Genomic DNA, 13,361 nt, shown 5'->3' with positions numbered 1-13,361 from the left:
AATATATATATATATATATCTAAAAACATAATAAGTATCAATCCAGGTTATACCCCTGGTTTATGTCCGTGTTTTCCGTTAAATTTTGTTGTACCTTATGCTATAAAAGTTGTACTACATAATTTTTTAGACAAAAATGTCCCTGCCGTTATAACTTCTGTTATCTTTCACATTATAGTTACCATGCACATGCACACACGATATTTTTTCTTACATTCTTCAATGGTAAGTTTGAATTCATTTAGAATATTACCATAGTTATATTTAAAAATTTATCATTTCTATAATTCTTACTTCAATAATATTAATATGAATTTTACAATTATAAATAAATAAATAAATATATATATAGGTAAACACTATTATTTTTAAAAAATATTAATATTATAAATGTTCAACAGCATAATGTATTTGCAGTTGAATTGAGACAGGATTTTTAGATATCAATTTGTGAAAGTTGTTGAATTGAGATATTTGAAATCAAGTATTATATATATCCATATATGAATATGAATTTATAAGGGATATATCTCTAATTAGAAGAAGACTACATTTAAACAAATTTTATTCATTTTCAAAGAAAAAAAAATGTTGTAATACAACGTTGAGTACCCTTAAAATTACAGTGGAATATATTCATCACAATGAATTTGAATTTCTTGTGTTAATTTTAAATACATACACAACACAAATTTTACTCAAATATCTATGAAACTTCGACAAAAAAAAAATGCATTATATTTATTTCAAAACGATTTACTAATTGAGTTTAAATATTGGGCACAAGTCTGCGCGCAAAGCGCGTAGGAAAAACTAGTATATATATATATATCTTAATTTATGAAAATGTCTGTAAGCCTGTTATAAAAAAAGTGTACTTTGAGAGAAGTCTACCTCATAACCCTAACCAATAAAAAATCAACTTAGATTATTCATAACAGATTACTTTTAATCAAGAAGATTAATAGATAGTTCTCACATGAAATCAAATTTGGAATCTTATAGTTATCAAATCAATTGTCTGACTAACTCAACTGAAGTTGCCCCTATATATATATATATATATATATATATATATATATATATATATATATATATATATATATAGTGTAATATAATGTGGTATAGTTTAATATATATGTGGTCAATATACAAAAGAGTTTATTATCGAAATGGTCCCTCGACTATTGTGAAATTATCAATTTGGTCCTCGACAATTTTTCGTGTCCAATTAAGTCCATCGACTTTGAAAATTTTAACCAATTTGGTCCTCTGTTTATTTTACCGTTAAACATCCGTTAAAATGGGGACCAAATTGATAATTTTGCTATAGTCAAGGGACCATTTCAGTTAAATTTAATTACCAATTTGGTCCCGATTTAACGGATGTTTAACGGCAAAATAAACGGAGGACCAAATTGGTTAAAATTTTCAAAGTCAAGGGACTTAATTTAGTACAAAAAATTGTCAAGGATCAAATTAGTAATTTTGCAATAGTCGAGGGACCATTTTGATATTAAACTCTATACAAAATAATGATGAAATGATGATGCTTAAATAAGAAAAAGATGAATTTATTGTCCTTTTTTGCTTTAATTCACAAATGAAAAGATCGAGACCTAGAAGCTACTCTATTTCATTTTTGGAAATCAAAGCATGATGGTGACACCTTTATTAGAGTGCCCCAAACGCACGCCCATTATATGTTACCATAATCTTCATCCAATATATGCATTCATCATTATTCTATAAAAAAAAAACCTTCTATAATCTTCTTCATTCATTTTGTCCACTTAATAATTGATATCTTTTCTTCTGATTGATTAATATAATTTATCTTCAAGTCAATCAATTTGTAATTAATTAATGAAACATATAAAAAAGTGATATATGTGATTTGATCAACTGCATAGTGCAAATGTATATTCTTTGACTAATACGAGCGCAATTTGATCAATAATATTTTATTTGAATTTCGTTTCTTTAAGTCAGGAAGAGAGTAAGTCTAATATATAATGAAGTTATCTGTATTTTGAAACCTAAATTCATGCATTATTTTCATGACATATCATGTTAATATTTGGGACCAATTCAAGAAAAAAATGAGGAGCTCTAGACACAAATGATGATTATCTAAATATACAATAACAGACTAGGCCCCTACCTTTGAAATGCTTACATCTAATCCAAGCCTTGTACAGTTGTACTCAAAACATCATATTCCAAGTTCCCAATACATGAAATGCTTCCACAGTGAATAACACTTTTCAGCGAAAATGTAATACATCAGCGAGTATTATATTTTCATTGAAAAGTAATATTTTTTAGTAAAAATGTAATATTTATTAATACAAAAAAATTATTACATTTTCACTAAAAAATGTTACATATTTAAAATCCGTCTCATACGAGACGGACTCGCCCGAGTTTTTTGTGTTTTACTTTAATTTCAAGTGAGTGCATAAGGCTTCTTTCAAGAGCTCCATTTGTACTTAATCCATCATTCAGTTGTTCTTCATCCCATCATCAGCCAAAGTTTTCTTCAGCTCTTTCTTGTTCACCTAATATCAATGGAAAAACAATTCAACAAACTAAGTTCTTCTCTGTTGATCAAATGGAATTACTGTGAAGAGATAATTAATCACCTTTCCCATGGCATTACGAGGCAGTGAATCCCACAGATAGAGAGCAGTTGGTATCTGCAAACAACAACAACAACAACAACAATATCTGTGAAGAAAAATGTCCCGAGGGCAAGCGAAAAACACTAGAACGCGATCCAAAAATGCAGTTTACACATCACGACAGACATGAATATAGGAGATACCTTGTATGGGGCGAGTTTTTCCTTAGCCCAAGCTGAGAGTTCTTGCAAGGTCAGGACAGACCTTGATTCTAGCTCGCACTTCTGTTTGAGCTCTGCCTCAGGCACAACTATTGCACACACAGCCTCCCCGTAGTCTTTATCAGGTAGGCCGAGCACACAGCACTCTGAGATAGCTGGATGCTGTTAAATGGAAAACGAACACGCTTCACATTGTGCTGACAGATAGTATAGATTGTTACAGAAGGATTACAAAGCGTAAGAAAAATGGCAAACCTCGAGAAGAATTGCTTCAATCTCCAGTGCAGAGAGCTTATACCCGCCAACCTTCATTATATCTGCATTTGTACCTGAAAAACGCGATGGGAGAGTGTTTACGAGGACATTGTAGAGTTAATGTTAAGATCTATATATGTATTCTTGATAAGCAAACAGAATTTGGCAATGTGCTGTGTAAGAAATTCAATTCTTACGGCCCAAAATGATGAAGTATCCATCTTCATCCACTCTTACAGCATCTCCCGTCTTGAAAAATCCATCATTAGTAAACGAATCTTTGGTTACCTAATAATTCACAATAAGCATGAAGTGACCAATTCCAAAAACCGAATGCAATAGTTGCAGAATGAGGTTAATCAACGGGTTTATAAGCGAGTGCTAGCAAAGAGGCAAATTAAAAGATGGGAGCGAGTTCAGATTGTTAGGTTATGTTTATCGAAAGTATAGAGCATAGCATACCTCAGGAAGCTTCCAATAGCCTTTAAACAAAGAAGGGCTTTTTATGCAGAGCTCCCCCACCCCGGTTGTATCATCAACACTCCCGTCTTCTGAAAGGATCTTGGCCTAGCAGAAACCGAGAAATGAGACTGAACTCGAATGCAACATGCTTCAGTACTAAATCTACTACTAGTTATTGACCGTTGGCTCACTTGTAGTCTTGTTACGACTTATTGTTGCAGAAAGAGTACGGTCTTACCTGCACACCTGGAAATGGCTTGCCAACAGTACCTCCTTTGCGTTTACCTCGTAGGGGATTGGAAATTGCCATGACAAACTACAAAACGTGAGAGTGTAAGCGATCAATTCACAAAGTAGTGTTAAAAAGACGGGATTTGACAAGTGCACCTACCTCGGTCATGCCATATCTTTCTAATAAGGTGTGCCCCGTGATAGTTTCCCACCGTTGCATGATGGGAAGTGGAAGTGCAGACGAGCCACACATCTAGAAATAAGGCATTCAATAGGTAAAACCGTAAAAGTGAAGATAACGGTGAGGCTGAAGAAGAAGAAGAAGAAGAAGAAGAAAGAGTGTGCAGGCAATCAGTCTCTGATTAACTACTCAAAGCTTATTACCATAAGACGCAAATTCTTTGCTGCTGAACTAGAAGTAGACTGTAATTCCGGGTCCATAGCTTCATAGCCTTGTATCAGTCGCGTATACATCGTAGGAACCTATATGTTGGCAATATAAGTTGCACCATGGAAGATACCAGAGAAAGAACGGGGAAAAATTGTTCATTAGCTAGCACGAAGAAGCAGACTTACACCAGTGAATACAGTTATGGCATCATCGGTTTTAGTCCCATCTTCTGGATACGATTCACGCCATCTCTGCCAAATTCCCCTCACGCTGAATTTTGGAATAAACTCCACCTGCAAAATGCAAAGCAAAAAAAATGTCGTAGGTGAAACCTACAAATTTTCGAAGTTTCAAGCACATTAAGATGATCTATAGAAGTTAGTTACCTTGGAGCCTGCATAGAGAGGGGCAAATAAAGCATTGAAAAGCCCATGAACATGTAAAGTCGAAGTTAAGGAACAGCAGCACTTCAGCAGAATAAGATGTTAAGCTAGCCCATAAAAGGAATAGCGTAAAAGCAACAGAGGTGACAATCAAGAACATAAAGCAAATGACTGAAAGATAAAACAATCATGGCGTTTGTGGATATGATGTAGGGGTAGACAATGCAGGAAGTGATCTTCGGATGAGTATCCCCATGCGTCTTTTAGCATTTGGACCTGAATATCGAACACGAAGAATGTGTAACTCCACAGGAAAATCGAGAAAACTATTATTGCCCCTATGGGAAACTAAGGAAACACACAAACATACATCACGAGAAATACCTGTGCTAGGATGCTCTTGTGTGTGTGGACGACTCCTTTTGGCCGCCCCGTTGTCCCACTGGTGTACAATATCAGTGCTGGATCCTCACCTGCATCATAATATGAAGTTATGATGAAGATACATCATTGCTGTTCCCTGCAAATTAAAAATGTAAACCACACAGACAAGATATCTTATCGACCTTTTACATTGTGAGAGAATTCAATTTGCAATGACTTTCCATCATCAGATGGTAGGGGAATGGTAGGAAGGAGAGATAACTGAGCGCCAGTTTTAGCAGCGACGTTTTTCATAAGTTCTTGGTGATCTTCAGTGCTCAAAATCATAGAGATATCCTAGCAGTCAAATAGAGACGAGGATTCAACCAAATAAGTGAAGATAAAACACTCGGAAATAGTATCTAATTCATGTCAGCTAGCTCGGAAAGTATTTAGGGAGAAGCAGAGGGCAAACCGAATCGTTCATCACATGCAAGATCTCAGCTTCTGGGTAGCTCAGAGCTAGAGGGACTGCAACACCTCCACTAAGCCAAATCCCGAGAATTGCAGCAACAAACTCCGGACAGGGTTTGGCTACAATTCCAACCCTCGCCCCACCAAGATCATTATTCTGCCTTATGTTATCCTCCTGCAAGAAAGCAATGATTTTTTTTGTGACCATCAACATCTGAGATCGGCTGAAACTTAAGGATTTGGAAAATGACATTGATTCTAATCATACAGAAAAACCGAAAAGGTTGCATCAATGGACTTGTGGTAGCTGAATTAACAGCATTTTTCAAAAACTAATTGATAGGGAACCAAAAAAAGAAAAACATGTTTCTCTTGCAGGCAACCATTATCAACGAGTATGCAAACGAAAATCTAAATAGAGAAGCAACAATTTGAAGATTATAACGGTATTCACACTATATGTATCAGGAGAGAAGAGGTTAGTTAATTCCAACTCACAGTTTTTAGATCAAGATTGCTTAACAGACTGCATATCCCCTTAGCACACGAGATCAGTTGAAGGTAAGTGCAGCACTTTTGATCTGCCTTTATGGCAATACTCCCAAAGGAATCAGGCCCTTTGCTGGCTACTTCTTTAACCAGATCCATATATATGGTACTCTTTTGAGCTATACAAGGAATCAAAAGATGCTTCAAGATCCAGTAAAAATGTCAAAATTGCTTTACTACTAACAGTTCAAGGAACCCAATATTCACGCGTTTATCTAATATAAAGAATAATAAAGAATATTAATTCTCAATGTTCTTGTTTGTGAGATTTTGATGATTAAATAGACTAAAAGTACCATCCAAGAAAATTTATCCTGATGAAAGTCTTTCCATTTCAAACAAACGTTTGCCTCAGCCAAATTTAAAGAGAATGGAAGTACATGAACACTGCCACAATGTGACTTGTGAATGCTAAACAAATGTGAACTAAAAGATCAGAGAAGGAAATAACTTTAAAGATCAACAATTCATTTGCAATGTGTCTTCACTGATTCTTTGTTCAACTGCTAAACATCATTAAATCAATAGAAAGAAACATCTAGGAAAGTTTGAACCACAAAAAGCACACCATCAAAAACCTCCCTCCTAACAAAAGCTTACAGCTTTAGGACTAAATATAAAAGAATCATCCTCCCCACTATCATGTCGGGCCAGGGTGTGGGGCCTCGAAGCAAGGGATTCCGCCTTTTTTTTTGGGCAAATATAACAGAATCGCCCATTCCCCAGCTCCAAACAGTGATATTCCTCCATCACCATTACAATACCACCATTTCTGGAAAAACTTTGATCCTCAAATTAACCCACACCACAATTTCCTCTCCTCCAAACATCAAGAAACTCCGAATCACCAATCACAAACTGCTCAAAAATTTAAACCACTTACCTTAACTCCAAGAACACTTCACAGATACACAAGAGCGAGAGAGAGAATTGAAGGTCAACTGAGCTGATCAAGAACACTTAATTACCAGAAGAGTATAGGCGACGCTGGGAGTATATAAAGGCGAGACCTTTGCGAGAAATGAATCGGAGAAACCAAGAATTGGGACAGCTGAGAGCTCTAGCTGTGAGGTAGAAGCCTGCCTTAAATGAGCTCATAACACGAGCAGTTGCGAGGTGGGTAGGTCCTCCTTTTGGCTTCAATACAAAACCCAAACCACGGTGAAAAATTTATTGCAACCCGAAATTTCTGTTGGCATTTACTGCAAGCTGAGAGGATGGATAAGTTTGAAATTTCTTGGTCTTCCATTCTCTGCACTTACGTAAACGGAATTCATTGCTCCGGATTTTGTCTGTTACAGTTTGCAACTTCTCATTGACTCATTGATAGAATAATTAGAAAATGAAATGGGCGAGCTGAGCTTTCGTGTTTCACTGTCACATTTTATAGTACAACGTTTACTGGTATAGATTGTTTCTGACAATTTTTTGTTTGATGCTTTGTCATGATTGATTGGAACAGCTTTTGAGGAAGAACATCCAAAGTAAGGAGTATCAGCAAAACATCAATAATTTAATGATAAGTTTGGACTGTTTGTAAAATATATACAAAACCATATAATTTCAGACCTAATATTAATTGGACTTGTACGTTACAATAAACGGATTTGCATAAATTGATTGATAAATAATAAAGATTACAACTTTATTCAATCTTTAGTTTAAATAATAATGAAATGTACAGAAATGAGAGCTTAATCCTGTAAATTTCTTGCAAAACTACACACACAACAGCTTCAAACGCGAGCATAAATGGTGACGAATTGAATACACGAGGGGGAAAGGAAAATGGGAATCTCTGCTACTTGGACATGGATTGAGGAGGGGGAGGATTGTTCATTTGCTGGTTTTCATATTGTGCAGCCTGCTGATCAGCAAGGATTCCATTCCATCCTGCAAATAGAGCAAGTTCATGCCACTTAGTAATGTATGTATAAACAGGAGCATTTTGCAGTTTTACATCTTTTCTTTTTTGGGGGTGAATGAAGAGGGAAACCGCAGCCACTATTTGAATGTGTGTACAGTATAAATTCTGTCTTATAACCTTAGTCAGTAAATCAGTTTAGGTTACCCAATTACTGATCAGCTCAAACCAAGCAGGAGTCAAACTTTTAACTTCTGGTTATCGATCAACCAACTTGAATTATTGGCTGAGGTTGCCAGGGTTTTACATGCTTTTAAAGATGGATGGGAAGAGGAAGCTAATATACCTTTAGCCGGATCGAGGCCTCTGATGCGGAGCTCTCTGAACTCCTGACAGAGAGAGCAGCAAGGGCAGAAGATGTGGGAAACTATGTCTGAATATGGAGCTTCAACCAGGTTATACCTCTGCCTAAGCTTGGTTCTATACTTGGATCCCATGATCCACTGGGAGCATAGAGCTGGCATCATCAACAGGTAGATGAAAGACCCCAAAGGGCATGCTGCAATCAATCATCGTACCAACAAATCATTAGTAGTGTCCACACAGATTCTGTCTGTGGCTTAAAACTTGAGAATGAAGATGGTGTCTTAATTTAATTTCTTACTCATCTCTCCAGTATCCAGGATCTCAGATATCTGACCAAACGTCACGCAAGGCAGAATTGCTGTCATAAAAGCTGCCATAACACATCAACAATAATCATACTCAATCAGATCAGATCAGATCAGTTTTCTTGCATGGTTTATGGTCTTTTGTTACTACACAAACAAACTCGCCTTTTGACCCTAACTAGCTGGCTGGCAAAGGACCATAAGGAGTAAACGGCTAGCTAATAGGACAGACCATTTTATTAGCAGCAGATCAGAATTGCAGAATAAGCACAACTTCAAATACACAAGTAATAAACATCTATCTATCTATCTGAGGGAAAACGATATGATGTTGAAGAAAGCAACTAATGGTAGGTGTTACCGTTTGTTTGATCTTCATGGCAGTCAAACAATCCAGTGCTCCAAGGGACGCCTACAGATATTGGCGACTGAGCTGGGAGGTATTTGGGAGCATAGGAAGCGGCTGCTGGTGTTGGTTCATCCATATGGAACTGGGGGGTGTCTGCTTCTGCTTCATTATTGGCCTCAACTCTCCCCATATTATCACAACCTTCAATTCCCTTTCAGCTTTCAACCTCTGATCTGATCTGCTATATATCAATTCAACAATAAACTTGCAAGTCTTGTTTATAATAGTAGTTAGTCTTCATACTTATCACGTTCACTTAGAAGAAGATTGACTTTTCAAATCTTTCCTTACAAGTATATGGACAAGAATGAGGTGGGACAATCATTGGAAAATTCTATTCGTGTAAAACAACCAAAAATTTGACTTAACGTAAATTTTATATGACATATACTCCCAATTCACAATCCCATTTTCTACTTGGCATACTTTGATTGATCAATTTAATAGGGGGCCATGATATTTGTCCATTCCTTTTTTTTTTCATCATCCAATCAAATTTGAACACAATTAAAAGTAAAAGTTGGGAGTAAATCTAGTATTTTTGATTTTATATTTCTTTACGTACCACATGCACACATCCAGCTGGCCAAATATTGCTGCCGTGTCTGACAACCTTCTGGCCACATATGATTCATGTACTATACATATCAAGTCTCATATCACGGCCGTCAATAAAGCAAACTATCAACCTTAATTTAGATTCATTATCTGGTTATTATGGATAGTTAGGTGGGCGTGGGAAAGTAATGAAATGAGGTGGTGAAAGTGGGCGTTAGTGTTCATATTAAGGAAGACTTACATGTTTAACAACTTGGGATAAATATAATAAGAACTGAATGTGTATTAGATCCAAAGAAGTCAATGCATTGCCAAGCTGTACTTCTTGAATGATTACAAATTAAGCACGACCCACTTATTAGGGAATAATTATACAGGGTGCATTTACTATTCAAAAAAAAAAAATGGAAGTAGAGAGGGAAAACAGAGATTTGGACATTTCTCTTCTCTAATGTTTCACTGACGAACCAATCTTTGCCACCAATATGAAGGAGAATATTGAGAAGGAGGTGGAGTAAGGAGTTTTAGCATGGTCTCTCTCTCCTTTGGGGTTAATGGGACTCCCCTGATGAGATTCAAAGCCAGAACGTGGACGTTAGACCTTCGCCTGTGCTTTCGGTAAGCCCAAAAAGCTGCAACGCCACCAGCAACCATAAGCTGCAACAAGATTTAATTGTTTAATGTTAAAGAAGCTAACATGACGGAAAGCAATGGTAGTGGAAGGATATAGCCAAGCGACTCTTCAACTCACCGGAGATAGCCACAAAGCAGCTGTCTGCAGATCAAATTTTGGTGCGTAAAGCACTGTCTCACCATAATCATCCTCGAGTTTCTTGTAGATCTCTTTGTCACTTTTCCCCTCTCGAATCTCATCTCGGATCAACTGATATTATTATTCCCAAGAAAATTCTATACATAAGATTTGCTTGTGTAGGCATGCATTGCAGATAATTAAGACAAGTATATGAATACCAATCAAAGAAACATCATTTAGAGAAAAAAAAATGCATTAAATCATCTTTGCTGGAAGTATGAAGTAAAAACCATCAACAATTTGGATCACTGTCTACACAGGTTAAAAAAGAAAGTACAAATCATCAACAGCTTGTAACGCTGTCTTCGCAGGTTTCCTCAAGAAACTCCACTATACAGGTTTGACTGCTGGAAAGAAATAACCTCCCAGTAAAAACTTTTCTTGAAAAAAACTTAAATATCTTCCTTCGCTTATTTCTTTTAGATGTAATGCCATGGGAACCTCAATTCAGAAATGACACTTTTATACACCTTGAAAAGGGTCATATGACACTTACCTAAGCAAATACAGTTAAGATCCTTGCAAGACAGTATAATACAAAGAAGGTGGAAGGGGGAAGGGGGGGTCTTTATGAAGACAGATTGCGTAGTATTTTTGCTATTTTACTCTAGGTGACAAGTTCATTACAAAAATATGCTTCATGACACCTTCATTATTTAGGTGAGCTCAATCTCTATGTTCCAGCCACAACTGCAGGGCTAGCCAAGTATCCAAACATACAATATCACATACTTGAATGATACAAGGGCAAAACAACTTGAATATGATATAACAGGTGATCTTTTTGGTATTTTAAGGGTGAAAAGGGAGAAACAGAAATATTAATGTAATGTTCTCAGAGTTATTAGCTTGTTAATATTCAAGGAAGAAAGGTGCAACCTTCAAACCTGACCGAACACATAAAAATTTATTCTTTACTACAGTTTGAACCATAAGATAGGGTCATGCTGAAGATGAAGAAAGAAATACCTTCCTTAGGAGAATGGCAATGTCAGCTTGAGATTCTTCAATGGACTGACTGCCACACTCTGTGCACCTGACGTTATGACTGATGTTTCTTGCTCTCGCCTCCACCACCCGCTCCTCCCTCACTGCATCCTCTTTGCCCTCCATTGTGCTTGCGAAATTTCAATCACTTACCACCGCACAAACTAACAAAGATGCAGAGGCTGGAACACATGGAACGTCCTGAACTCCACAAGTCAATAACTCACAAGTCCATAAATTAAACCAACATGTCAAGCTCGAGTTTGACTTATTTAACGTCATGCTTCAATTAATAATATAAATTATTGTATCCATACATAAATAATAAAAACTTGATAAAATTTAAAGTCAACATTAAAATATAAAACTTATATTCGAACCATAAAAACTTTTTTTTTAAATTCAAAGTCCAAACTTGAAATATTCAAAGTTCAAAGCACTCAAAACAAGTTCACATCATCAACTACAACAATAGTGGTCCTTGTACATTTCAAGATTCTTCTTCCAAAATAGCCGGTTCAAAACTACTGCAATCACAATATTAGCTACAGCAATAATGCAATATTAGCTAATAGCTACTGCATAATATAGCTACAGCAAATAATGAAAACAGTAAGCACAATATTAGCTACAACAATCCTATATTAACAATTCAATTCTTAAAGTTACAGGTCAGGGTATATGGTACACAATCTGCCACTACTGATTGAGGGCAGAGTTATCTCTGATGCAGCAGATGATTAATAGAATTACAGTTTGCCGTGTGTTCTTCTCAACCACAACGATCCAAAATCAACCTTATAATAAAATATCTACTGCTGTATGATTCCATCATTATCAGTTTATCACAAACTGACACAACCATTAGCTGTAATATGAGACAAATATAATTTACAGTAGCATACACATTAAAAAATCTGTAAACCATGACAACTCAACTCTCTCCTTTTCAGAAGCTAGGAAAATCTGTTTTATTTGCATTATAACAGAGAAACTAGTCATATTTAGTTTTTCATTAGCAAAGATATCCGGTCTTCGACGACGCGGCCGTGTCCAGGCATCGTCAGTCACTCAGTCCGTACTCCATAGATTTCAATGAAGGAGACATACCTAGATTCGCAGGGGAGGGAGGGAGGCAGTGACCGCAGCGTCTTCGGCCTACCTTCTTCGTCTTCGTCTTCTGCTTGCTTTGTCGTTGGTTGTCGGCTTCGTCGCAGATTCGCAGGGTAGGGCGGGAGGCGGCGGCGTCCGCTGCTGCTAGCTTCGTCGTCGGCCTTGGCTACTAAGTACTAGCTTCGTCGTTCTGTTAGGATTTAGGAAATTAGGAATATGGATTTTAGATATTAGGATTAGGATTTGGGAATTTAGATTTTAGGAATTAGAGATTTGAGGGTTGAATTTTAATTTTTAATTGTAAGTGTTAGTTTTATAAATTATTATTATTACAAGAGATGGGAAGGGGTGTATTTGAGCTCAGTGAGACTTTTTTTTTTTTTTTTTAGTTCTACTGACTCAGTTACAATGTAATATTGTGAATCAACAGATCTCTGTTCTGAGGCTCGAACCCACTCCCTTCCACATAGGAGTGTACACCGGGTGCCGCTTAACCACAAGGCATTTGGCTCAGTGAGACTTGTGTTTCAGTATGTTGAAAAATTATTTATGAACAGAGTCAGTAGAAATAAAATTTATGGCATAACTGTTATGTTTTTCCAACAGCATAATTAATTGAGCATGCCACTTGGCATAACTGTTATGTTTTTCTAACGGCACAAATAATGTCGCAAGCCCTACATCTGCACAGATAATTTGAAACTTGTATCATTCACTAGTCTACCACTACTATCGCCTGAGAAATTGATTATTCCCTCTAATAGATCGTTATTCCCTCTAATAGATCATTCTAATGGCATTCCAAATGATAGCGATAGTCCAACAGGTGAGATGTTTTGTTTTAATTTATTTTTTTGTTTGTTTGGACTTTGGAAATAGTAAGTTAGTAGGATTCTTATGGTTTGATTTGAAAGATTGCTCTTATACTTTTGGTATAGTCTCATTTATTTACAAAAACGGGGCATAAAAATCCAAAAATCGGCCTGTACAAG

General features: G+C 36.3%; 3 protein-coding genes across 3 annotated transcripts; all 3 read right to left on the bottom strand.

The window, feature by feature from the left end:
* Positions 1-2,090: 2,090 nt before the first annotated feature.
* On the bottom strand, positions 2,091-7,234 carry LOC116010460 (malonate--CoA ligase-like). Its single transcript, XM_031249880.1, has 17 exons — positions 6,922-7,234; positions 5,903-6,072; positions 5,406-5,579; positions 5,134-5,287; positions 4,952-5,040; positions 4,774-4,843; positions 4,571-4,623; positions 4,370-4,477; positions 4,178-4,276; positions 3,954-4,046; positions 3,801-3,878; positions 3,563-3,667; positions 3,298-3,388; positions 3,101-3,174; positions 2,828-3,007; positions 2,646-2,699; positions 2,091-2,561 (listed from the first exon to the last, which is right to left on the bottom strand). Exons 1-17 carry the CDS (start codon positions 7,049-7,051, stop codon positions 2,505-2,507), a joined length of 1,779 nt encoding a protein of 592 aa, XP_031105740.1. The 5' UTR covers positions 7,052-7,234; the 3' UTR covers positions 2,091-2,504.
* Positions 7,235-7,486: 252 nt separating this feature from the next.
* On the bottom strand, positions 7,487-9,120 carry LOC116006241 (protein PLANT CADMIUM RESISTANCE 8). The gene is made up of 4 exons (XM_031246544.1): positions 8,850-9,120; positions 8,482-8,553; positions 8,164-8,376; positions 7,487-7,846 (listed from the first exon to the last, which is right to left on the bottom strand). The coding sequence occupies exons 1-4, from the start codon at positions 9,025-9,027 to the stop codon at positions 7,755-7,757; spliced, it is 555 nt and encodes a 184-aa protein (XP_031102404.1). The 5' UTR covers positions 9,028-9,120; the 3' UTR covers positions 7,487-7,754.
* Positions 9,121-9,699: 579 nt separating this feature from the next.
* On the bottom strand, positions 9,700-12,609 carry LOC116011006 (cytochrome c-type biogenesis CcmH-like mitochondrial protein). Its single transcript, XM_031250494.1, has 4 exons — positions 12,367-12,609; positions 11,239-11,457; positions 10,207-10,338; positions 9,700-10,112 (listed from the first exon to the last, which is right to left on the bottom strand). Exons 2-4 carry the CDS (start codon positions 11,380-11,382, stop codon positions 9,912-9,914), a joined length of 477 nt encoding a protein of 158 aa, XP_031106354.1. The 5' UTR covers positions 11,383-11,457; positions 12,367-12,609; the 3' UTR covers positions 9,700-9,911.
* Positions 12,610-13,361: the final 752 nt, after the last annotated feature.

Source organism: Ipomoea triloba, chromosome 2, assembly GCF_003576645.1.
Source record: "Ipomoea triloba cultivar NCNSP0323 chromosome 2, ASM357664v1".
NCBI lineage: Eukaryota > Viridiplantae > Streptophyta > Magnoliopsida > Solanales > Convolvulaceae > Ipomoea > Ipomoea triloba.
The sequence above is the reverse complement of the archived record's forward strand: the minus strand, read 5'-3'. Positions and strand labels throughout refer to the sequence as shown.